The sequence below is a fragment of the Trichomycterus rosablanca genome, chromosome 15, assembly GCF_030014385.1.
Source record: "Trichomycterus rosablanca isolate fTriRos1 chromosome 15, fTriRos1.hap1, whole genome shotgun sequence".
Lineage (NCBI taxonomy): Eukaryota > Metazoa > Chordata > Actinopteri > Siluriformes > Trichomycteridae > Trichomycterus > Trichomycterus rosablanca.
Genome location: NC_086002.1, coordinates 12,236,026 through 12,263,848, shown reverse-complemented (window position 1 = coordinate 12,263,848; position 27,823 = coordinate 12,236,026). Strand labels below are relative to the sequence as shown.

General features: G+C 40.2%; 1 protein-coding gene and 1 non-coding gene across 7 annotated transcripts in view; both read right to left on the bottom strand.

Annotated features, from left to right (window-relative positions):
• rims1b (regulating synaptic membrane exocytosis 1b) overlaps positions 1–22,624 on the bottom strand; it is a 105,069-nt gene extending 82,445 nt beyond the window's left edge. For all 6 annotated transcript variants that reach the window (XM_063010514.1, XM_063010517.1, XM_063010516.1 and 3 more), the window contains exon 1: positions 22,328–22,624. In XM_063010514.1, coding sequence (XP_062866584.1) covers positions 22,328–22,500 — 173 coding nt within the window. In that variant the 5' untranslated portion in view covers positions 22,501–22,624. The remainder of the gene's footprint in view (positions 1–22,327) is intronic.
• A 1,624-nt stretch (positions 22,625–24,248) lies between these two features.
• trnat-agu (transfer RNA threonine (anticodon AGU)) lies at positions 24,249–24,322 on the bottom strand. Its single transcript has one exon. It is a non-coding gene; the product is annotated as a tRNA-Thr (tRNA).
• Positions 24,323–27,823: the final 3,501 nt, after the last annotated feature.

Genomic DNA, 27,823 nt, shown 5'->3' with positions numbered 1-27,823 from the left:
GGGGTCCTGACCACTGAAGAACAGGATAAGCAAGCAGACTAAAAAAGTATGTAGAGAAATAGATGGACTACAGTCAGTAATTGTACAACTATAAAGTGCTTCTATATGGTAAGTGGAGCTGATAAAATAGACAGTGAGTGTGGAAACAAGGATCAGTATATACAGTATATATATACAGTGTATCACAAAAGTGAGTACACCCCTCACATTTCTGCAGATATTTAAGTATATCTTTTCATGGGACAACACTGACAAAATGACACTTTGACACAATGAAAAGTAGTCTGTGTGCAGCTTATATAACAGTGTAAATTTATTCTTCCCTCAAAATAACTCAATATACAGCCATTAATGTCTAAACCACCGGCAACAAAAGTGAGTACACCCCTTAGTGAAAGTTCCTGAAGTGTCAATATTTTGTGTGGCCACCATTATTTCCCAGAACTGCCTTAACTCTGCTGCTCATGGAGTTTACCAGAGCTTCACAGGTTGCCACTGGAATGCTTTTCCACTCCTCCATGACGACATCACGGAGCTGGCGGATATTCGAGACTTTGCGCTCCTCCACCTTCCGCTTGAGGATGCCCCAAAGATGTTCTATTGGGTTTAGGTCTGGAGACATGCTTGGCCAGTCCATCACCTTTACCCTCAGCCTCTTCAATAAAGCAGTGGTCGTCTTAGAGGTGTGTTTGGGGTCATTATCATGCTGGAACACTGCCCTGCGACCCAGTTTCCGGAGGGAGGGGATCATGCTCTGCTTCAGTATTTCACAGTACATATTGGAGTTCATGTGTCCCTCAATGAAATGTAACTCCCCAACACCTGCTGCACTCATGCAGCCCCAGACCATGGCATTCCCACCACCATGCTTGACTGTAGGCATGACACACTTATCTTTGTACTCCTCACCTGATTGCCGCCACACATGCTTGAGACCAACTGAACCAAACAAATTAATCTTGGTCTCATCAGACCATAGGACATGGTTCCAGTAATCCATGTCCTTTGTTGACATGTCTTCAGCAAACAGTTTGCGGGCTTTCTTGTGTAGAGACTTCAGAAGAGGCTTCCTTCTGGGGTGACAGCCATGCAGACCAATTTGATGTAGTGTGCGGCGTATGGTCTGAGCACTGACAGGCTGACCCCCCACCTTTTCAATCTCTGCAGCAATGCTGACAGCACTCCTGCGCCTATCTTTCAAAGACAGCAGTTGGATGTGACGCTGAGCACGTGCACTCAGCTTCTTTGGACGACCAACGCGAGGTCTGTTCTGAGTGGACCCTGCTCTTTTAAAACGCTGGATGACCTTGGCCACTGTGCTGCAGCTCAGTTTCAGGGTGTTGGCAATCTTCTTGTAGCATTGGCCATCTACATGTAGCGCAACAATTCGTCTTTTAAGATCCTCAGAGAGTTCTTTGCCATGAGGTGCCATGTTGGAACTTTCAGTGACCAGTATGAGAGAGTGTGAGAGCTGTACTACTAAATTGAACACACCTGCTCCCTATGCACACCTGAGACCTAGTAACACTAACAAGTCACATGACATTTTGGAGGGAAAATGACAAGCAGTGCTCAATTTGGACATTTAGGGGTGTAGTCTCTTAGGGGTGTACTCACTTTTGTTGCCGGTGGTTTAGACATTAATGGCTGTATATTGAGTTATTTTGAGGGAAGAATAAATTTACACTGTTATATAAGCTGCACACAGACTACTTTTCATTGTGTCAAAGTGTCATTTTGTCAGTGTTGTCCCATGAAAAGATATACTTAAATATCTGCAGAAATGTGAGGGGTGTACTCACTTTTGTGATACACTGTATATACAATCTGATTGGTTGAGAAGCGTTCTAACTGTGCTGATATTCGTGATAACAGCACAGTCTTTTCACACCACAATGGTATTACTCCGTTGAGGCGTTGCCAGTAACGACAAGCTTCATGCACACAAACGCGCATGCAGGCGACACAGCCTTTTTTTTCCCGATCGCGTTTTAAATCCGTTATCTGATATACAATCTAGCGCACTGTGTAGGGAACATAAATCAATTGTCTAATATATTGTCTAGTGCACTATGTAGTGAACATTAATGCGTTATCCGATACACAATCTAGTGCACTATGTAGGGAACATTAATGTGTTTGTAACGCGAACAGTTAGCTTAGTAGCCCAGTTAGCAGCTCCTAGAAGTTCTGTTCTCACCCATATCTTTTGGTGTGTGCAAGATGTTTTTTATTTCTTTTTTTTCTCTTCGGAGGTTCTTGACTTTTTCTTCTTGTTGTTCTTACCTCCCTGAAATGAGTTTTTGCAACTTGGGATGTCTGCTTTGTAGTGTTAAACTTTATATTTGTTGTGGAACTACTTTTTGGCGGAAGGTATTGTCAATATTAAAGCATATTTAAAATGAAATTCAGGGCTTCTTTGATTTATTTTCTTTCTTTATTTTGTAAAAACTGTTGTATAAAAGCAATAGAACACTTGAGGTTGTGTGTTATCGCGAATAACATTACGGCTGTGATGATCTACGGCACTCGCCTTCGGCTCGTGCCTGCGACCGAATCACAGCCGTGATGTTATTCGCGATAACACACTCCCTCTCGTGTTCTAATGCTTAAATATATACAGTGTATCACAAAAGTGAGTACACCCCTCACATTTCTGCAGATATTTAAGTATATCTTTTCATGGGACAACACTGACAAAATGACACTTTGACACAATGAAAAGTAGTCTGTGTGCAGCTTATATAACAGTGTAAATTTATTCTTCCCTTCAAATAACTCAATATACAGCCATTAATGTCTAAACCACCGGCAACAAAAGTGAGTACACCCCTTAGTGAAAGTTCCTGAAGTGTCAATATTTTGTGTGGCCACCATTATTTCCCAGAACTGCCTTAACTCTCCTGGGCATGGAGTTTACCAGAGCTTCACAGGTTGCCACTGGAATGCTTTTCCACTCCTCCATGACGACATCACGGAGCTGGCGGATTTTCGAGACTTTGCGCTCCTCCACCTTCCGCTTGAGGATGCCCCAGAGATGTTCTATTGGGTTTAGGTCTGGAGACATGCTTGGCCAGTCCATCACTTTTACCCTCAGCCTCTTCAATAAAGCAGTGGTCGTCTTAGAGGTGTGTTTGGGGTCATTATCATGCTGGAACACTGCCCTGCGACCCAGTTTCCGGAGGGAGGGGATCATGCTCTGCTTCAGTATTTCACAGTACATATTGGAGTTCATGTGTCCCTCAATGAAATGTAACTCCCCAACACCTGCTGCACTCATGCAGCCCCAGACCATGGCATTCCCACCACCATGCTTGACTGTAGGCATGACACACTTATCTTTGTACTCCTCACCTGATTGCCGCCACACATGCTCGAGACCATCTGAACCAAACAAATTAATCTTGGTCTCATCAGACCATAGGACATGGTTCCAGTAATCCATGTCCTTTGTTGACATGTCTTCAGCAAACTGTTTGCGGGCTTTCTTGTGTAGAGACTTCAGAAGAGGCTTCCTTCTGGGGTGACAGCCATGCAGACCAATTTGATGTAGTGTGCGGCGTATGGTCTGAGCACTGACAGGCTGACCCCCCACCTTTTCAATCTCTGCAGCAATGCTGACAGCACTCCTGCGCCTATCTTTCAAAGACAGCAGTTGGATGTGACGCTGAGCACGTGCACTCAGCTTCTTTGGACGACCAACGCGAGGTCTGTTCTGAGTGGACCCTGCTCTTTTAAAACGCTGGATGATCTTGGCCACTGTGCTGCAGCTCAGTTTCAGGGTGTTGGCAATCTTCTTGTAGCCTTGGCCATCTTCATGTAGCGCAACAATTCGTCTTCTAAGATCCTCAGAGAGTTCTTTGCCATGAGGTGCCATGTTGGAACTTTCAGTGACCAGTATGAGAGAGTGTGAGAGCTGTACTACTAAATTGAACACACCTGCTCCCTATGCACACCTGAGACCTAGTAACACTAACAAATCACATGACATTTTGGAGGGAAAATGACAAGCAGTGCTCAATTTGGACATTTAGGGGTGTAGTCTCTTAGGGGTGTACTCACTTTTGTTGCCGGTGGTTTAGACATTAATGGCTGTATATTGAGTTATTTTGAGGGAAGAATAAATTTACACTGTTATATAAGCTGCACACAGACTACTTTTCATTGTGTCAAAGTGTCATTTTGTCAGTGTTTTCCCATGAAAAGATATACTTAAATATCTGCAGAAATGTGAGGGGTGTACTCACTTTTGTGATACACTGTATATATATATATATATATCAGGGATGTGGGGATTATATCAGTAGATCAGCTCAGAAAGTGTGAAACTCAGTCCAATACAGATCTAGTGTTACTGACCTGAAACCAATACTGTACTGCATTATTGCATAGTTGCCTCCATAAATTATATATATATATATATATATATACAGTGTATCACAAAAGTGAGTACACCCCTCACATTTCTGCAAATATTTCATTATATCTTTTCATGGGACAACACTATAGACATGAAACTTGGATATAACTTAGAGTAGTCAGTGTACAGCTTGTATAGCAGTGTAGATTTACTGTCTTCTGAAAATAACTCAACACACAGCCATTAATGTCTAAATAGCTGGCAACATAAGTGAGTACACCCCACAGTGAACATGTCCAAATTGTGCCCAAATGTGTCGTTGTCCTTCCCTGGTGTCATGTGTCAAGGTCCCAGGTGTAAATGGGGAGCAGGGCTGTTAAATTTGGTGTTTTGGGTACAATTCTCTCATACTGGCCACTGGATATTCAACATGGCACCTCATGGCAAAGAACTCTCTGAGGATGTGAGAAATAGAATTGTTGCTCTCCACAAAGATGGCCTGGGCTATAAGAAGATTGCTAACACCCTGAAACTGAGCTACAGCATGGTGGCCAAGGTCATACAGCGGTTTTCCAGGACAGGTTCCACTCGGAACAGGCTTCGCCAGGGTCGACAAAAGAAGTTGAGTCCACGTGTTCGGCGTCATATCCAGAGGTTGGCTTTAAAAAATAGACACATGAGTGCTGCCAGCATTGCTGCAGAGGTTGAAGACGTGGGAGGTCAGCCTGTCAGTGCTCAGACCATACGCCGCACACTGCATCAACTCGGTCTGCATGGTCGTCATCCCAGAAGGAAGCTGACGCACAAGAAAGCCAGCAAACAGTTTGCTGAAGACAAGCAGTCCAAGAACATGGATTACTGGAATGCCCTGTGGTCTGACGAGACCAAGATAAACTTGTTTGGCTCAGATGGTGTCCAGCATGTGTGGCGGCGCCCTGGTGAGAAGTACCAAGACAACTGTATCTTGCCTACAGTCAAGCATGGTGGTGGTAGCATCATGGTCTTGGCCTGCATGAGTGTTGCTGGCACTGGGGAGCTGCAGTTCATTGAGGGAAACATGAATTCCAACATGTACTGTGACATTCTGAAACAGAGCATGATCCCCTCCCTTCGAAAACTGGGCCTCATGGCAGTTTTCCAACAGGATAACGACCCCAAACACAACCTCCAAGATGACAACTGCCTTGCTGAGGAAGCTGAAGGTAAAGGTGATGGACTAAACCCAATTGAGCACCTGTGGCGCATCCTCAAGTGTAAGGTGGAGGAGTTCAAGGTGTCTAACATCCACCAGCTGCGTGATGTCATCATGGAGGAGTGGAAGAGGATTCCAGTAGCAACCTGTGCAGCTCTGGTGAATTCCATGCCCAGGAGGGTTAAGGCAGTGCTGGATAATAATGGTGGTCACACAAAATATTGACACTTTGGGCACAATTTGGACATGTTCACTGTGGGGTGTACTCACTTATGTTGCCAGCCATTTAAACATTAATGGCTGTGTGTTGAGTTATTTTCAGAAGACAGTAAATCTACACTGCTATACAAGTTGTACACTGACTACTCTAAGTTATATCCAAGTTTTATTTCTATAGTGTTGTCCCATGAAAAGATATAATAAAATATTTGCAGAAATGTGAGGGGTGTACTCACTTTTGTGATACACTGTATATATATATATATATATACAGATTTAGAAATTAGGCTAAAAGAATAATGATTATAGATCCAAATTAGGGAAAGTCCTTTCTTTCCCTTTTTGTTTTTTATTCTGCACACACTATTACCATCCTCCTTCCCTTTTTCTTTTAGACTTTAACAGGGTGTCCTCCCTTCCTCTCACTCAGCTTGGCTGGTAATTATCACTCTATAAATACACTGGTGGAGAAAGAGGGAGAAAGAGATCGATGGGGAGATGGGAATGGATAGATGGTGGATGAAAAGAAAGAAGGGGGAGAGATGAGAGAAACAGTGTGCAGGGTGTGAGAAGAAAGGACTATTTCTGTTCTGCCAGTTGGTTCTTGGCAGGTTTGTCTTGAAAGTGTTTCTCAGTGTTTTATTTGTCTTTTTCCACACATTGTTTTCTCACCCTTGTTACAAACATGGTGAAAACACAAATATAAAACACCTTTTAATCCAAAAATGCTCAGGTGGTGCAGGAGCCTATTAAACCATCCAGGTTTGAATATCAGCAGGGCTATTGTCTGGCTGGGAATCTACACAGACAAGATTGGCATTGTCTGGGGGTTTGGAGGGATATTCCAAGCCCTGCGGAGGACTGGCACCTTGACGAATGAAACTGAAAAGCAAAAACTAAACTACAAAAACAAAACTTTTTAATCAAGATATGCATAGCAAGCCATGCATGTACAGTTGATGCAAAATACATTTTAGCACCATTTAAATGGAGACTTCGATCAAATTGCTGTTTTTATTATGCATATGAAACAGTTCAGTCAGAATCTGCAACTAGAATTAAGAGAATTAGATTAATAAAACCCTGCACTCAGTGTTTTTGTGACAGCATCCAGCAACAATACAAGTAAAAAAAAAAAAATTAATGCAGATAAAAAATGGCCTGGCAGAGTAACATGTTTCTAGTGTAACCTAAAAAAAAAACGGTTAATTAAAAAATTTCATTTAATCTGGGTCACAACGCCAAAGCATTTTGTTTTGTTGCAAAATGATTAAATAGTTTTGGTCTAAAAGTCCAAAGCTGGTCATTCTAATTCAGCAAATCTGACACACATTCATTCTTGTGTATTAATACAATACATAAAAGATCAAATACGTTTGTGCTAGAGATGCATGAATACCGATTCTGGTATCGGGTATTTGCCCGATACCGCGCTCATTAATTTGTACTCGTACTCGCAAACGAGGCTCCGATACTAAACATCCGATACCGTGTGCCTAGTGCACGTTGCTGCGTTGTGCCTGGTTCACACTACACGATTTTTGCCCTGATTTTCGCTCGGCGACTGGTCGGCGCTAGATTTGCCGGCTCTGGAGCAACTCGGCGTTCGCTCGGCGATCAAAACTCGGCTCTCGATCGCTAAGTGTGAACTATCCAACAACTCGATCCGACCGGCTCGCCGAGCGCTCGAGTTTTCTAGCACGTCAGATATCTGATCTCAGCTGTGCGACTGGGAATGAGTGACATGTCGAACGCAGGATACGGTGTGAGGGGAAACGCAGGAGAGGAGTGTAAACAGGTGGGACAGGGGGATAATATAGTTTATATCAGAATACACCGGCACACACACACGTTTTACAGTATTTCTGACCTGATCGTTCTCTGCAAAACATAACAACAAAACACCAACATTGCAAAAATATTTATTAACCTCCAACTCACTACAGAACAATCCATGCTATTCGTGTTGCCAAATCCACTCAGATTCATTTATTTTTCCTCCTTGATTTCATCACGTCAGCGTGGTATCATTAAACTTCTCGTCACTTCTCACGAGTGTTCTAAATAGGTATTGGTATCGGTATCGGTAAGTACAAAAATACATGTACTTGTACTCGATTGGGAAAAAATGGTATTGATGCATCCCTATTTTGTGTATTAAACCTAAGCATAAAAAAGAAAAAAACTAAGCTGGAAGAAAACCAGTAAAATATTGATCAGCAAGTGACGTTTTATAATACAACATCTATTCTTATCCTGGTAGGAGAAGTGCATGTGAACATGAAAAAATGAGCATACTTTAGAGAGGAACGAAGGAGAAATGAGAAAATAGATGACAAATAAATATGCACATGCCAAGTGATGAAGTGACTACAAAGATTAACGACATCTGGGGAAGACGGATCAATACAAGAATCCCTAGACAATCTGTTCTCTCTCTTCCTTTCACATAAACAGATACATAAACAATTCCCAAGTGTCTACTAATATTAGACATTAAAAGCTGAGTTTGGAATTTTTGGAACATTTAGAGATAATACAACCCCAAATCAGAAAAAGTTGAGACAATATGAAAAATGCAAATAAAATAAAAACACAGAGTTTCTTACATTTACTCTGACTTTTATTTAACTGCAGACAGTTTGAACAGTTAATAAACATCCATTCCACGCCACTCAGGTGGTGCAGCGGTAATAACACACGCTAGAAAACCAGAGCTGGGATCTCGAATACATTGTATCGAGTCTCAGCTCTGCCTGCCGGCTGGGCTGAGCAACCACATGAACAACGATTGGCCTGTTGTTCATATAGGGGTGGGATATTAAGCCGGATAGGGACTTTCTCATGACTGATGCCACTACGACCTCTGATGGCTGATTGATGGCACCTGCACAGAGACAAGGAAAGAGTGCGCTGATCAGGGTGTGTCTCTCCGTACACAACGCTGAGCTGCACTGCACTCGTCAAGTGTAGGTGACGAGCTGCCCACGTGTCGGAGGGGGCGTCGGTTAGCGTCGTTCTCCTCAATCAGAGCCGGGGTCGGCATTAGTGGAGAGGAACCATGACGCATTCGGGCAATTGGACGCGCTAAAGTCAGGAGAAAATGCATATATATGTATATAAAAAAAAAAAAAAATATCCATTCCTGCAACACATTCCAAAAAAAATTTGAGACGGGGGCAATTTAGGGCTAGTAATAAGGTGAAAAAACTAAATAATGATGTGATGTGAAGACGTGTTTGCAGGAAGAATGGGACAAAATGAAACCTGAAACACTAAATCGCTTTGTATCCTCAGTGCCAGAATGTCAGAAACTCTGTGGGTTTTTTTTTATTATTTGCATTTTTCATGCTGTCCCAACTTTTTCTGATTTGGGGCTGTATTAAACAGAATTCCTTCAAACAAGACATTAATAGCAAATGCAAGAATGACTGGCAGAAAAGATGACTGTGTTTTCCACTCCATCTGTCATATCATATAGTGTCTGCTGAAATGCTAAACTACTTAACGGAAAGAACCAGCAATATGATCTTAATGTGACTGGAAAAATGTTTAGTACATAATTTCTAGTTATTTCTGGTAAATCTGACAGTATTTTAAGTTCTTTGACATAGTCAGCAGGAAGAGAGGAATTGAGATGATTGTATAAAGTGGATGCTTTTCTTTCACATTACCATCTAGGCCATAAAACTTGGTGGTCTGTTTTACCACCACTTTATCCTGGTCAAGGTTGTGTTGAGTCCGGCTTTCCTGGAATCACTGGGCACATTGCAGCAACGCACCCTGTGCAGGACACCAATCCATGGCAGGGCCTTAGCCACCACCTTCTTAGATATAGCCAATCAGGTCGGTATAAAATTGTCTGACCAACCAATAGCACTGCTAGGGATTCGAACCCGGGATCTCAGTGGTATTAGGCTAGCTTAATGTACAACTGTGCCACCTGACTGGCCTGATGTCAATTTAATTTGCTTAAAAGAAGATGAATACTATTCTTTCATCAGAGAGGAAGGATCTAGTTATGCTCCTCTGTACTTTCAATGGGTGGCTATGGAATAATATTGACGGTATTTAAAATTAGGGCAAACAATGCCGTTTAAGGCACCAGACCAAACAAAAACCAGTATGTATGTTTGCCAGTTAACTATACAGTATCTCACCAATATCACAGACAACACGTTTAATTAATAACAAAACAACAATGATCACAATTGAAAGAGAATTTATCCTAAAACAAATTTACCACATTCATGTCGCAGCATAAAGGTGAAGTGTTAGGTAGCTAAAGTCTAAGCACAAAGCTGGATGTTGATGCAGTTTGTTATGCTTGCTTGCTATTGATGTATTTATAGACTTAAGTGCTTTTTGTAATGGACACCAGGTCTGCTCACTCTCTTCATTCTTGCTCACACTTTTACCATCATTTTTAAAGGAGGTTATCTAACTAAGTTAGCAAGGCCAAAATGCCTTTACAAGTTTTACCATTTTGAAACGAGTTGTGCATTAAAATGCACGTGTTTTTAAATTAAATAAACGTATCATTTAAAAATACCACTAAAATGAACACATTTGGTGTAATTAATCTTTGCTGACTGTATCAGTGTATCAAATCCTTGGTGAAATTTCACATTTTGAAACAGACAACATGTAAACACATCATGTGACACAGGATGTGACTAATTTCTGCACAATTTCAATTTTTTTGCTTATTTTTAGATTTGTGAAAAATAAAACTTAAATTATTAAAAGCACCATACTGCACACACCCCGTTTTATGCTTTTTAATTTTCCTGATATATTACATTTAGCAACTAAACAGTGTGCAACAAATTTATATATAACAAATTATGCTTTCTGTGAAGGATATGCCTATTTTTTCTTTTTTCAAAACATGGATTTCGCCATAAAATTCTGATTACCAATGATATTTAACAAAATAATTTTATAGTAGTCTAGTACACTGGCCTACCACCGCTGACATTCGAACCTTGATCTATCGGCCAGCTATCGATTATCTACACAGACATGATTGGCTTTGTCTGATGAGGGTGGAATGGTCCCGTGATGTCCCGTGATGGATGGGCGCCCTGTCCAGGGTATTCCTGCCTTGTGTCTAGTGTTTCCCGGTGGACCTGCCACAACCCTGACCAGAACAAAGCAGTTGATGGAAACAAAAAGTAAAAAATGGCTTATTAAGATTGTTATAAATACAAAGTTATAATTACACAGGTACCGTAGTATTCAGTAAATAACCCAAAAATGTTACATAGTTTTCCAAATACATTACTATTATAAAATTGCTTAACCATTTTATTTTTATATTAAGTATAACAGGTCTGATTGGCAGGTTAGTTCTGTAAAGCCTAATATTTTCAGGCACAGGCATTTAAAGGAGGTTTATTAAACCAGTAACACATATTTAATAACTCTTTAGAAGGAGGAATTTTGCTAAAATGCATTCTGCCTAAATTATTCACTGCTAAGGATGCAATTTTTACAAGACTCTTTTAACCCATAATTAAACTGAATTAACTGATTGTTATTGTTAATCAACAAGCCTATGGTGACCTATATTAAAATATCAAACACATTTCTTAATTTCATGTTAACAAGGCTTAAGTGCTCAACGTACCAGTAATGTTGAACAGTAACATGCATACAAAAGTTACATATGTTTATAAATACATGTACAGTGTATCACAAAAGTGAGTACATCCCTCACATTTCTGCAGATATTTAAGTATATCTTTTCATGGGACAACACTGACAAAATGACACTTTGACACAATGAAAAGTAGTCTGTGTGCAGCTTATATAACAGTGTAAATTTATTCTTTCCTCAAATTAACTCAATATACAGCCATTAATGTCTAAACCACCGGCAACAAAAGTGAGTACACCCCTAAGAGACTACACCCCTAAATGTCCAAATTGAGCACTGCTTGTCATTTTCCCTCCAAAATGTCATGTGATTTGTTAGTGTTACTAGGTCTCAGGTGTGCATAGGGAGCAGGTGTGTTCAATTTAGTAGTACAGCTCTCACACTCTCTCATACTGGTCACTGAAAGTTCCAACATGGCACCTCATGGCAAAGAACTCTCTGAGGATCTTAAAAGACGAATTGTTGCACTACATGAAGATGGCCAAGGCTACAAGAAGATTGCCAACACCCTGAAACTGAGCTGCAGCACAGTGGCCAAGATCATCCAGCGTTTTAAAACAGCAGGGTCCACTCAGAAAAGACCTCGCGTTGGTCGTCCAAAGAAGCTGAGTGCATGTGCTCAGCGTCACATCCAGCTGCTGTCTTTGAAAGATAGGCGCAGGAGTGCTGTCAGCATTGCTGCAGAGATTGAAAAGGTGGGGGGTCAGCCTGTCAGTGCTCAGACCATACGCCGCACACTACATCAAATTGGTCTGCATGGCTGTCACCCCAGAAGGAAGCCTCTTCTGAAGTCTCTACACAAGAAAGCCCGCAAACAGTTTGCTGAAGACATGTCAACAAAGGACATGGATTACTGGAACCATGTCCTATGGTCTGATGAGACCAAGATTAATTTGTTTGGTTCAGATGGTCTCAAGCATGTGTGGCGGCAATCAGGTGAGGAGTACAAAGATAAGTGTGTCATGCCTACAGTCAAGCATGGTGGTGGGAATGCCATGGTCTGGGGCTGCATGAGTGCAGCAGGTGTTGGGGAGTTACATTTCATTGAGGGACACATGAACTCCAATATGTACTGTGAAATACGGAAGCAGAGCATGATCCCCTCCCTCCGGAAACTGGGTCGCAGGGCAGTGTTCCAGCATGATAATGACCCCAAACACACCTCTAAGACGACCACTGCTTTATTGAAGAGGCTGAGGGTAAAGGTGATGGACTGGCCAAGCATGTCTCCAGACCTAAACCCAATAGAACATCTTTGGAGCATCCTCAAGCGGAAGGTGGAGGAGCGCAAAGTCTCGAATATCCGCCAGCTCCGTGATGTCGTCATGGAGGAGTGGAAAAGCATTCCAGTGGCAACCTGTGAAGCTCTGGTAAACTCCATGCCCAGGAGAGTTAAGGCAGTTCTGGGAAATAATGGTGGCCACACAAAATATTGACACTTCAGGAACTTTTACTAAGGGGTGTACTCACTTTTGTTGCCGGTGGTTTAGACATGAATGGCTGTATATTGAGTTATTTTGAGGGAAGAATAAATTTACACTGTTATATAAGCTGCACACAGACTACTTTTCATTGTGTCAAAGTGTCATTTTGTCAGTGTTGTCCCATGAAAAGATATACTTAAATATCTGCAGAAATGTGAGGGGTGTACTCACTTTTGTGATACACTGTATATATGGGCCTCATCCTGGTGTTACACACTGCTACAGACTTACACCTGCCGTTACACGTACACACTGATGTAACACTTTCACACTGCTGATACACTTACACACTGCTGTTACACTTACAAGCTTCTGTTAGACTTGTATCTGCTGTTACAAACTGCTGTTACACTTCCACCTGCTGTTACACTTCCACACACTTCTACTCACACCTTTTGTTAGACACTGCTGATACATACATGCTGCTGTTACACTTACACACTACTCTTGCACCTACACACTGCTGATTTAAACCTATATCCCCAGGATGCTGGTGCATCAGCATGCTGCCCCCAAATAATTCCAAAACTTTTGAGACAATTTAGTAATGCTAGCAAACTACAGGTGCTTATACTCTAAATACAGCCCATTTCAAATAATGTAGCTTGTTCCTCGTCAGTGCATTTTTAATGCGTGTAATAATTAACTAGTAAATTCCAGGAATTTGGTATCAAAGTACAACAGATGTCAATATTCCCACCATGCGACTAAAAATGTACAGCAACAGACCAACACTCTACTAAATAACAACTTAATACAAAATACAGCATGCTGAACTAGTTTAAAATTTAACAAGGTTAGAAACAGTTTGCAAAATCAACAGAAGCCAGTAAAAGGACAAAGCTTTATCACAGGTAGGGCTTCCAAATGTGAGCTATTTCCAGCACCACTGTACAAACCCCACTTCAAGAAATGTTCTAAAAAATTCTAAATTTGATGTATGCAACACACTTAAAAAAGTTGGAACAGGGGCAAAATAAGACTTTATAGACTAAGTCTAGTTTATAGAATATTCAAGTTGCACTGCTTTGAAATATTCCACAATAAGCAAGTAAATAGGTAACAGGTGAGGGAATCAGTGGGAAATCAAGTAATGCTTTGCTTTATTTAAATTCACCACCACTAGTTTTAAAGCAACCAATCTGACTTTCCCTCTCTCAGATAATTGGGTCTGAAGGCCACCCAGCCAGGTCGCAACCAGAGTAACACGCAGCCAGAGTAACACACACACACACACACAAACACACAAACGCACAAACACAATGGTATCCCAACAGGAGATACAGAGTGAGAGTATTTACAATAATTACTAAGACAATATTCACACAGACCTGCTGTAGCTACTGGAAACAAAAAAGGCCAAAGTGTATTCAACATTTCCTGAATTACCCTGACAACGAGAAGAATGTCAACATCAGACCCAGATCATTCCAGGGTTTAGTCTTAAAGGCTGTGTCCGAGCGTGTGTGCAAACACCCACCCCCATCCTCACTTCCCTGGTGTGTGATTTCCTGTTTGTGTGCATTCAGCTAGTATATGAGCATCAGGTCCCTGCTGGTCTTGGCTTAGCTTTGTATGGGACCAGATGCATTTTGAATGACTATTACTTTCCTTATCTATGCCTCAACCTTGGTCAATTCTAAGCCCGTACTGTAACATCATTGAGGGTGGCTCAGAACAGGAACCGCTTACACTTCAATCTATCTCACTTTTAATGATGCCAACAGGACTGTCTTTTACTAGAGTACCCCCATTAATGGGATAAAACACTTTAACCATCCAAGTACATTTTTGGGTTGCTGGCCCTTGTTATGCTGCTGGCAACAATAAACACAGCATGTTTGGTAGTCTGCATAAGTATTGTTTGTTTTGTGTTTAATATTCTTTGGTCTTGTAGACCACATTATTAGACAAAATCATTAGCCTAAGCACCTGGGTAGGTTATGCATCATAATTACAAGTTTTTTGCCACTGCCCTGCAGACAAGTTACTACACAAGGCTGCAAATTTAGTAGTCACTGGTGTTTTCTACCATTAACCAGTCAGGGAAAATATTTATTAGAAATCACATGAAAACAAAAACTAATATGTTTTGGTCTTTTTATAAAAATGCAGCTAATTTTTAATGAAATGTTATAAGGAAGGTTTATGCTTTTTGGCACAGGAATGGACCTGGGTAAACCTGGCCAATTAACGTCTGCTGTATACGTCTGCATTGTCTCAATAACAAGCCCATAGAAAGCTGTAAACTACTAAAATAATTATCATGTAATATATCATTAACCACTATGCCCTGCTAATGCTTGAGCAAATAGGCTCACACAAGCCTGGGATTGAATACACTGAAAGCTTAAGGCAATGCTTCAGGATCGTCTTTAGCTTCTGTAACAGGCCCACCTGCTGAATAGCTCTAAACACACGGAGGAAAGTAGAAAAAATTGATTAAAGAGAAAAATGATGAAAACTAAGTAATGACAACACTAACTAGTTACACCAGTGTAACACTACTTCTGTTCACCAGTGTATAATAACCCATATTTTCTGGAAAAAAAGACAAAAAACACTGCAACCCAATATAAGTCGGGCGGCAATTAAAATGAAAAGCAGCACAGCCACTCCACCACTGACTTAACCCATGTCCTGTGTAGGGCTGTCGCGCTAACCGCAATTTTGAAATATCGCGGTATAGACCAGCCAACCGCAGGGCATGCTGGACAACCGCAACACCGCGATATTCACGTTTTTTCTTTCTTTCTTCTCCTTTTTTTTATTGTTGCAGGGTCCATCTTGTTTTATACGCTTACATTCGTGCGTAATAAATGTTAAATAAATTCATAATGAAAATGAGCTAGGAGCGACATTTTCCCGCAACCTGTTCTCATGCGTTGCTGCTGAGTGTCAGGCTTTGTGTTTTAAAATGTAAACAATCGCAACAGGAATTATAGGCAAGTTTATTAATGATTAAATTGAGTTCACACTCAATAAATACTTGTAATTTAGACTATATTTAAACAGCCTTGGCGAACTAAAACACTTAATGACGGTTAATATGGCATTGCAGCCTGCAGATTCTCTCTTGCTGGCTTGCTGGAATGATTTAAATGTATTTTTTCGTTGAATAAAAATGTATTGAAACGAATAATAACTTGAAACGTAGTATATATTGTTATGTTAATTATACCTACTAAATAGATGGTTAATAGTGGCGCGATAACCAGGCTAGACTTTCTCTGATCTCTAAAGTCGCATGCAGGTTCAGTACATCTACAGTGTATTAATGCAACGAGCACCATCAGAGAGGGTTTTAGTACCGAGGGGAACATCGCTACCCCACTCAGATCCTCTCTAAAACACATCAGGTGAACATGTTGGTTCGTCTAGCGCGCATGATAACGCAGGTTTAAACTCTTACAGACTTTATTCTTTATTCTATTTTTTTACCATATTTTGATTAGATGTGCATTTAAAATATTTAGCCTAAACACTTTTTTTTTGTTTCACAGTGTATATCTAGCCTAGGCTAGAAGCTTAATTTAAACCTTTTTTTAATAGAGAAAAGACGCGCATCCCTGCTCTGTTCTGTATTTAACAATAAACACACATTTCATTGGTCTTAAAGCCGTCTCATCTTTGTCATTATAAAGCAATAATATATCGAATCATAGCCTAACAATAAAGCTTGTTTATATAGCTCTAAAATCCAGATCAATTAAGTAATTTTCAAAAACAACAAAAAAATGGCGATATAACCGCATACCGCGATATTGAGACAGTCTGAATACCGCAAGGGGAAATTCTGTCACCGCGACAGCCCTAGTCCTGTGTGAATCCATCTGTTGCGCTCTGCTCCAAAGGGTGCCATCAAATCACCCAGGGAGACGGCTCGTCTACAACGGTTGCACCGTGACGACCCAGAGGTGCCACAAAACCAGCTGAGTTTCTTGGAAATAAGATTAAAAAATTTAGAAATATGAACCAGTGGAAACAAAAGTACCGGCCTCGCAGAGACTACGGAGATGTCAAAAAGACACAAATACTTTAGAGCACAATGCCAATGAGTCAGCAGCAAGAAGGCCAACTGGATAAAACATATAACAAGTTCTCCCAGCTGCAGCAAATCAAGGCTAATAAAATGCAGAACTCTCTCAGTTCTCAGAAACAGTCAAAGTAAAGGAAAAACTGTTGACAGTCCTCTGTGCTTTCATGGTGGTCGTAATGGCATAGCAGGTGAGACTAAATCTGCAACCCGTGCCCCCTGTTGATCTTTACTGCAGGTGGCCCCGTCACACAAAGACATTGTGAAACATAGTTTAAGCAATTTGGTTACTTATCCTTTGCCTAGGGTTTTTTGTTTTCCATAGCTTTTTTAAACTTACAAAGAATGTATTTATCATGAATAATCACAGTTCTTATAGGCTAAAACTGCATCATATTTACTGTAAAAACCTTTATTTTGTAGTAAATAAAAAAATACATATATATTGTCTGTCACAAGGGCCAGATAGAGATTAAGCAAAAATGAATTTTCAGAATTACCCTTAGCATTCAGTCAGCATATTGTGAGTTTAATCAAAACTATAACAAATTATGTTGACAAATATTACTTTTTTTTTTCTTAACACAAATTGTCTATGAAACCCACCCATTATGATAAACTTTTTTGTTTTAAACCCAATTTCCAGAAAAGTTTTATAAAGTGCAATGAACTCTGAACTCTTGAACCTTTATTTAACTTACAAAAGTACAAAGGAATGGCTTTTATTATTTTGGCTGACCACCCTGAGATGTCAGCACACACTTAAAAACACTGGGGCAAAATATGAGCAAAACGTTTATAGAATATTTAAGTTAGACTTTTTTTGAAACATTCCACAACAAGCAGGTGAATTGGTAACAGGTAAGGGAATCATGATTGGACATAAAAGCAAGATCCACCAACAGCTCAGAAGATAGGTCATGCCTCACCACTGTCCATCCAAAGACATTTCAGTTTGTTCAGGGCAAAGCCAGAAACCACTGTAGGATGTCTTTGACCTTTAAGTTCTAAGACAGCAATTCATGACAATCTGTCATGCTACTATGATAAATGTAGTCACATGGACTTGGGAGTACTTACAATCTGAAACAAAGAAAAAACATCAATTCTATGCATGACCCAAGCTCATCTCAGACAAAAATCACCATTCATACTGTTATCAGGAAAAGGTGGAAACATCAACATTTGTCATGCTACGGGGATGCATCAGTGACCACAGCATGGGTGACTTACATATCTGTAACGATACCACTGACCTCAGAGGAATCATATTTTGGAATTTTAAAGAGACATATGCTGCCTTTAAGGTGAGATCTTTTCCAGGGAAGTGCTTGATTAGTTTGCATGCCAAGACTCATTCTGCATTTACTAAAACCAAGTTTTTGTGCGCTTGACCCCATGCCTGCATTAGATATCTGTCTCCTATTGAAAATGTATTGAAAATGTATTGAAAATGACTCCTGAGCAGCTGAAGTCTTGCGTCAAACAAGAATGATCAAAAATCTTATCTGCAAAACTGCAATTAAAAAGAAAAGAATTAGTGTTCTTAGCTGTCTAATGGTTAGAAGTAAAATTAATATTAGAGGTGGTGCAGCACAGTCCCAACTTTTTATGAAATGTCCCACTTTTCTAAAAACCTGTCAGCACAGAAGCCTGACCTCAACCCCACTAAACACATTTGGAATTAAGACATTATTTTTGAGCCTGACTCCCCTTTTTTTCAAATTCCCACAGACACACTCCAAAATCTAGTAGAAAAAGCCTTTCCAAAACAGTGGAGGCCGTTTTAGCCACTACGGTGGGACAGACTTCGCATTAATGACAATAATTTTCGACATTTTGTGTGAGCAAACTTCAACTTTCATTATGTTTTTGTAAGTTTTTGTAAGTTTTTGTATAACAATATAAATAGCCGTGATATAGCCTAGGATATGACTTAGTCCTGACCAATTTTTGACTGTGCTATAAATTACCTCAGTGAGTCCTCACAAAAGTATTTGTTTATTGTTTACCTTTGTTTACCAACAAGGAGGTAGATGAAACCAAACGTCATTGTCACAGGTACTTTATACAGGTAATAATAATAAATAATAATAAATAAATAAATAAATAAATAAATAAATAAATAAATCATTTTTTAAATAGGAAAACACTACCGCTTTAGAAATTGTGGTAAATATTCGGTTAGCACCATGCTAACTGACAAAAAAAAGTGTCGCGCGCAATGAAGGCTTTGAAATAGCGACGTTTCGATAACGAATGAGTCGGTTCTTTGAGTCGTCAACTCCAGGTGAATATAAGGAGTCGACTCGAAGTGCAGAGTCGTTTTTAACCCAAATAATTACAGCTCCAGAAGCTTTTGAATCAAAATAGAATATAGACAGATACATTGCACTGACTTTTTATATACCATTAATTAATGGCTGTGTAATGAAAAATTATTTCTTAACAGATTTCTTAATGAATAAATAACTGACTAAATCAATACAAAGATTAATCCTTAGAAAGATCCACCAACAATTTCTATATGGCAAAAACAGGTCTTGTTTTTACTTTACATTTACATTTATGCCATTTAGCAATTGCTTTTATTCAAAGCAACTTACAGCTTATACAATTTTAGCAACTGAGGATTAAGGGCCCTGCTCAAATTATTTTATATCCTTGCCCTGTTCTATGATTTGCCACAATTTTAATGCAAAGAAACACAAACAGTTACTTAGACATGTTCTTTTTTTTAATCTGACAATGCAGTCTCTGACCACAGGCTGAGGAGGATGACCAATGATTGCATGTAGGGTAAGTACATAATTGACCAGTTGCGTTGTGTGAAAGGTGGAACCTGCACAAAAGGATCAATGAAATAAAACACAAACCTAATGTATGGCAACTGCAGTAACACAAAGCCAAAGCATTTTATACAGTTTAAAAATCCTGGCAGCATGCATTTTTAGTTCCCCAAAAGACGTATAGTTACTCTATGTAAGTTTCTAAGTAAAAAAAAGTGGTGCGCACCAGTCACCAAGTTGCTATAGTTTCACTGAAAAAAACCTTCGTTTTTAAAATGCGTTTTAAATGTTTCTCAGTGATAATATATTCATGACGACTGGCAATTATAAATGTTATGTCTTTATATTTGACACATAGCTGAAAATAAAGTTCAATAAACTCACCAATATCTATTCAGATAAAGTATAACTGCAAAATGGTGCTCACCCGAGTGCAAGTAGGTGCATGCTCGTCTGATATGTTGCTCACCGAAAAGTATCTGGTGCTCACCACTTACGCACATTGCTGCTTTAATGATATAAATTAGCCTAATGTAACTTTAGCTATACAAAGTAGTATTTATAAACTTACATAGAGTTACCATACGTTTTTTTGGAAACACATGCATGCTGCTAGGATTTTTAAACTGCATAAAATGTCTTTGAATTTGTGTTTGCTTTCATGTTGACATTTGTTTACTGCAGTCGCCACACATTAGGTTTGTGTTTTATATTGCATACATTTTTTAAGTTAAATAAGTGGTAAGCACCAGTTACTTTTTACTTTTTTTTACTTAAAAATTACACCATGTCCCTTCAGGGGCTTTATAGTACTGAGTAAGATCCTTGGCAGTAAAAGTGAGTCGACTCTTTGTGAGCTGATCCAACATGACATGCATGACTCACTAAAAGAGCCGAAATGCCCATCACTAGTTTAAAATATCTAACCACACCCGGGTGCTCCGGGTCCAGAACGAAATTAAGTCGTCGCATTATAAAGCGTTTACTAGGTTTTTTTGCACCAAGCTGTATTACAAAATGTCAGCGAAATTATTCAAGGTGCACTCATTTGACTTTTTATTTAGTACAGTATGAAAGTGGTTTGGGACACAGCCCTTGCCTTTTTCGGCAGTATGTAGGATGGTTAGCTTTTGCAATACGGAAAGCGACATCCACACACATTATATGACATATATACGACTTATTTCGCATTTTTGTGGCAACCTGAAGAAACGTTTTTGACGCTTGCATAATGATTACACAGGTTACGCAAACGGTACACGACCGCCCCAAATAGAAGCCTATATCGAATACTATAATACTAGTGTGCACCCATAATAGCTGGACAATAACAGCAGGCTTGCACTTCATCATACTATTTAATATTATATAATCTAGGATAGTGAGATTCATTAACCTGAATATTATGCACTGGTCTTTTTAAATTGAGTACACTACATAGTGCACTACATAGTGAATAGGGTGTGGTTTTGGACATGTCGTATGATTCATCCTCAAGCTTCGTGCCTCACGCCCCATTCCTCACACCTGTTACTCCTTCATTCTCACACAGGCTGCACTTAACGATGTATAAATATGAACACTGTTTCTATTTAAAGGGTATGCATGTTTTATGAAGTTCAGAATAACCTAAAACATCTACTGTATGTCTACGTTACCCAAACAATAAGAAAACACTCTTAGAAAAAGGTTTCATCCCAGCATCATATTGGGTTCTTTCATTTGTCTCCTGGGGAAACCCTGACATCAGTGTAGTATTTAGCATTCTCTCTTGAAAGAACCATTTATTATGAGACCCCCCTTTAAACTGTGTGAAGCCAATTCAAGTATTTTAGAAACCTTTAGAGCAGCAAGAGCTTTCATGTCTTTTAAAAGGTTTATCATGTACAAATCTTTCTTTAGATAATTAAAACAATCAAATTGTCATCGAATAGCCTTCATATCTTCAGAATGGATTCATGTACCATATTCCTGATTCACTTGTTATCCATGATATTGAGATCGAACCGGATGGTGCTTCCATCCAGCAGCTTGAAAGCTTGAAAGATCGAGAAAAAATAGTCTCTCAGATGGTCGTCTAGTAGGAAGGATTCAGGCCACATCTAGGCTACTAACCATTGAGATCAAATAGTTAGACTGGAAGACAGGTGGTGCTTCCATCCAGCAGCTTCACTGGTACATCGAAGCTTCAAAGATCAAGAAACAATGGTCTCTCAGATGGTCGTCAAGTAGGAAGGATTCAGTCCACATCTGGGCTCCTAACCATTGAGATCAAATAGTTAGACTGGAAGACAGGTGGTGCTTCCATCCAGCAGCTTCACTGGAACATGGAAGCTTCAAAGATCAAGAAACAATGAAGTCGTCAAGTTGGAAGCATTGAGGCCACATCAGGCTACTAACCATACGATGAACCCATTAGGAACCATCTTTTCTTAAGATATATAGTGCTCCTATATTGATAAGCCTTGGTGCCAACCAAGGTGAAGGCTTGGTGGGCTAGATCTGCACGCATTAATGTAGAATCTACACTATTACTACAACTGACATGTGAATGGGCGTATAGGGAGTATGGAATCCAGGCTTACTTTAACATGTCTTGCTCCTTCTCCTCTTCCTCTTTCTGGCGCGCCATTACAGCCAGAATGATCTTCCTCTCCTCCTCAGTGAGGTGGCTTAAGTCCGGTGTGTCGGGCATGGATGTCGGAGCCGGAGCTGCCGGAGCCCGTGGGCCACCTTGGGGCCCTACCGAGGCGGCCATTCTCCCGGCCCCTCCCTTCCACTGCTCCTGGCGCGTTCTACCTCAGGCCAGGCTCGGCGTCACCTCATGCCTGCGGGTGCCCACCATTGAGCTTTTGTCTCCGTTCGTTCGGTTTGTTCCACCTCTCTGGTCTATCCAGTCTTCTTGCACTCTGCCACCCCCCACCCCAACCCCCGCCTTTCCCCTCCACCTCCGGTTACGGGAAGCCCATCTCTACACCGGGAGGCGACGTGGACGCTGGAACTCCGGCGTCAGCTCGCAAATCCAGGATGTGTAGTGTAGTATTGGACAGATGCAAAAAATGCCAAAAAACAAAACAAAAAAACGGTCCGTGTCGCGGTTCCTGTGCTTTTATCTGTCCTCTTTTGTCCACCTCTTTATTCTTACCTTTCCCTCGCTATTATGAGTTCTGCTGATATAGATGTAAAATAACAAATAAAAATGTACTTTCGTCTAAGACCTAGAGCTCCTTACAAACCAAAATCGAGTCTAATCCTGAGTAGTGGACAAACCACAACCGTGAAACCGGCGTTATTGCTTTCTGTTTCCCCACAGATCAGCGGGCGCGCCTGGCGTGAGCTCGACGGCACACCAAAGATGCGCGATTCGAAAATGAATCGGTTCGTTTGAACGAAGTATATTGATTCAAAAGAATCAACCCAAAGCTGATTCATTACATTTACTATACATTTGATTACAACTGGGTGGTTTGTTTGTTTGTTTATTAGTATTTTAACGCAGTGGCGGCTCCTGCCAAATCTCTCAGGGGGCAATGGGTAAATTAAAGCTTAAATAATGAACATCTTAAGTCATCTGTCAGTTTGCCCTCACAAATGACTTTGAACATGGAGAGAGACCAGCTTTACCATTAATAATACAATTAAGTAAAGCCTTCACACTAACTATTTAATTCAGTCTTCATCAGATAGCATTTTATTTGAGGTGCAGCAGATCCAGAATAAAGATTGGCATCGGGGCTGATGTGCAATGAATAAACAAGTACAATTAAACAATTGGGGAGATACAATACGTGCAATCACAATTCACAATTTAAAAATTACATTACTTACTTGTAATTTACTTGTTACTTATATGATCCCCCCCCCCTTTGTAGATACTTGCTTGATGTTTAAATTTGGTCTGGGTGGCCCTAAGGACTGTATGGGTTCCAGGAGGGCTCGCACTTACGTGCTTGCGTCACACGTAACCTGGTGTCGCGATCTCTTCACTTGCATGTCTTTGGACTGTGGGAGGAAACCGGAGCACCCGGAGTAAACCCACGCAGACACGGGGAGAACATGCAAACTCCACACAGAAAGGACCCAGACCACCTCACCTGGGGATCAAACCCAGGACGTTCTTGCTAAAATACTCTGCCTAATACCATAAGTATATGGACATAGGTGTAACTAACATCTCACAGTTATGCATTCCAGTTTGACAGCATGTAAATGCTGCAGTAACAATTTGTTTTTGTTTCTTTCTGTGAGAAATTTGATATTTAATGTTGTTATTGTGGCAAGCTACAAAAACAAAACCATAACCATAAAATACATGTACACATTTTTAATTGTTTTATTCTTGTCTGACTGCAAACTGTCACTACATTTTATAAAGTAAAGTCTCTTCAGAGGTTGATACAGCTAAATACATTTAAATTTTTAGCATTTAGCAGACACTTTTATACAGTATACAGTCTAAGCAATTGAAGTTTAAGGACTTTGCTCAAGGGCCCAACAGTGGCAACCTGGCAGTGGTGGGGCTTGAACCAGCGACCTTTGGATTACTAGTCCAGTACCTTAACCACTAGGCTACAACTGCCCTAAATAGTAGTGCTGATGTTTGGAACATGCAAAATCCTAAAATTGGCACAATATTTTGTAAATAGTTTTGACAGCAGTTGGCACTGCAAATTGTTTATCGTGACAAATCACAGTAAAATTAATTTATGTACCGAATTTTGCAAGCAAAACCGCAAATAAGTTTCACACCAATAAGATTTGTACAATACAGAAAGCTATTTCAACTATTTTGTGGTAATTGCTCATTTCCTACAAATGCAATAAATATGAGAATAAATAAGATGTTCCATCAACATCTTAGAACACTTCTGGACAGTGGTGAATCAAGTGAATCAAAACTCGCAGATTTTGATTCAGCATGATTCAGTCGACTCAGAAAAACGAGTCGTGATGCCCGTCACTATACTCACTGTTACACAGGAGAGCGCCTCTGACTCGGTTGTGCTCGGAGTAGCCCGTCCACGCCCACGCTTTTCTCTGTTCAAAATCACTCAAACAGGCCTCACACTTAACATCGTGAGAGCTAATCTAATCATCTTTACTAAAACTAAACATTTATTTAGAATTGAACGACCACGAAATAACCTACTGCATTTAATAATAACTAGAAAGCAACACAGGACTAAACTATTACTTAAGCAATAGAACACGAGTGGGAGTGTGTTATCGCGAATAACATCACGGCTGTGATTTGGTCGCAGGCACGAACCGAAGGCGAGTGCCGTAGATCATCACAGCCGTGATGTTATTCGCGATAACACACGACCTCGAGTGTTCTATTGCTTTTATACAACAGTTTTTACAAAAGAAAGAAAGAAAATAAATCAAAGAAGCCCTGAATTTCATATTAAATATGCTTTAATATTGACAATACCTTCCGCCAAAAAGTAGTTCCACAACGAATATAACGTTTAACACTACAAAGCAGACATACCAAGTTGCAAAAACTCATTTCAGGGAGGTAAGAACAAGAAGAAGAAGAAAGCAAGAACCTCCGAAGGGAAAAAAAGAAATAAAAAAACCTCTCGCACACACCAAAGGCTATGGATGAAAACAGAACTCTTAGGAGCTGCTAACTGGCTTAACTAACTGTTCGCGTTACAAACACATTAATGTTCCCTAAATAGTGCACTAGACTGTGTATCAGATCATGGATATATGTGCCCTACATAGTGCACTAGATAGTAAATTAGACAATTGGTTATGTTCCCTACACAGTGCGCTAGATTGTATATCAGATAACGGATTTAAAACGCGACCGGGAAAAAAAGGCTGTGTCGCCTGCGTGCGCGTTTGTGTGCATGAAGCTTGTCGTTAATGGCAACGCGTCAGCGGAGTAATACCATTGTGGTGTGAAAAGACCGTGCTGTTATCACGAATATCAGCACGTTTAGAACGCTTCTCAACCAATCAGATTGTAAGGTCGGAACTACCTGTTGTATAAAGTAACAATATACAGTGGTACCTTGAACCTCGACGTCATTTGGTTCTGGGAGTGGCGTTGAGTTTTAAAGGCGTTGAGTTTCAAGGTATTTTTGTCCCATAAGGATGTTTGGGAAATCTGTTAATGCATTCCATGATTCCAAGTGACGGTGTAGATCTCAAAATAGCTGTCAATCAAAACGGGATTCAGCCTTTCGACTGATCCTCCAATCATCTTGCAGAAGCTCCGCGTCCGGGACAAAAACGTTGCATTTATCCAATGACCGGCGAGTTTCGAAGCAATGACAAAAACTTTTCCATGCAGTCCCATTGAAGTGAATAGATGCTCAGCTTCTTTGGGCAAATGCATTGACGCTACGGGAATGTATGAGAAGTTCGAGTCAGTCGATTTGTGATAAGTAGCTGATTCTGAACGAACTCGTCTTCGAGATGAACGTGTTCTAACGCATTTGTAGTCAATGAAATGTTAGCACAACTGTACATATGTGACCATTTAATTTTTGACATTTTAGGGGAAGCTGAGCTTCCCTTGCAGTCTTAGAGAAATCGCAACTGATGTAGATGCTTTTAGAGTGAATTTGACAGTTATTTCACACAAATGCAGATTTGTCTTATAATCGCACTTTGATGACATGTTAACACACACCGCCCAAGCGGATCGCTGAACAAAGTGACTGTTCACTGTTAATTAAAATTAAATAAATCATTTTTTTTAAAAGGTGAACAGTTTAAGGAGTTTAAGGGAAATGTTGAGTTTAAGGGTAAAAATTTCTCGACAAAGGACGTTGAGTTTCAAAGATTTTGAGTTAAGGGGACGTTGCCGCTTAGGTGACGCAGCGGTAAAACACGCTTGTTGTTCATATAGGGTGGGTAGCCGGATAGGGACCTCATAACTGATGCAATTACAACCTCTGCTGGCTGGTTGAGTCGAGGGATAATGTGGACAGGGTGTGGCTCTCCGTACACAAAGCTGATCCACATATGAACTCACGTATCGGAGGGGGGGTGTGTGACAGTCTCGCTCTTCTCAATCAGCAGTGGGGATCAGCATCAGTAGAGAGGAAGCGTAATGCAATTCATATGCTTGGGATTGTGCAGGGTTGTTTTCAGGACCATGGACAGCTTAAAAGTCTTACTATACAGCTTGACGCTAGTTTACTTGGAACTACTAAACCTCATTTAGAACCATAAATACAAACTAAGTAAAAATGAATTCATAATTGTGACAATTAAAAGACCTACTCAACTGTCTGGTAGTGCCCATATTTTATTCAGTAATCTATAATAAATGAATCATCCTTGTCAGAATAGTAGTTGGACCAGCACCACCCAAAAAAGGTTGCAAGGCAAAAAACACCCTGCACATGGCAGCAATGCATTGCAGGGCACTACACACTGACCCATTCTCTTACACCTGGGGACAGTTTAAAGAGGCCAATCCACATTTTACATGAATTTGGAAGGTTGAAGGAAACTGGGATATTTGGATGCAGACATGGTTGGACCTCTGACTTCTGATAAATGAACTATTACCTCATTTTTTACGCTTCTCAAGTAAGACAGAGGATGCCATAAGTCCCCAATACATGCTGCCAGTGAAAGACTATTTCATCAGAAATGGGCAGCAATTTGGTGTAAATAATCAGGTCTGATGATCATGTTCCATGACCGTAAAACAGCAAACAAATGATGACTACTAATGATTTTCCCTATATTACTGAAAGAATTAGTGTGCCACCCCACCTACCACAACCTTAAAATTTAAGCATCAAACTTCCTGAGTTCTCCCATGTGGCAGCTTATGTATCAAAAGAATAATTGTCATTATGTTAAAAAGAGAACAAAATAGCAGAACCACCAAAATGTCACTAAGGCAGGTGTGATCTTTCCCACTGCATTCCCTGAGTCAGCTGTTTTTAATGTTTCACTTTACAATGCACCACAGAGTACTGTCTAATCAGTCATTATTAGTTTAGTCAGTGGTGTAAATAATTTACAGTTCGTGTAGAATTTTAATTCTTGATATCATGAAGCCTTTACATGAGTATTTTACTATAAATAAATAAAAAATATTAAAA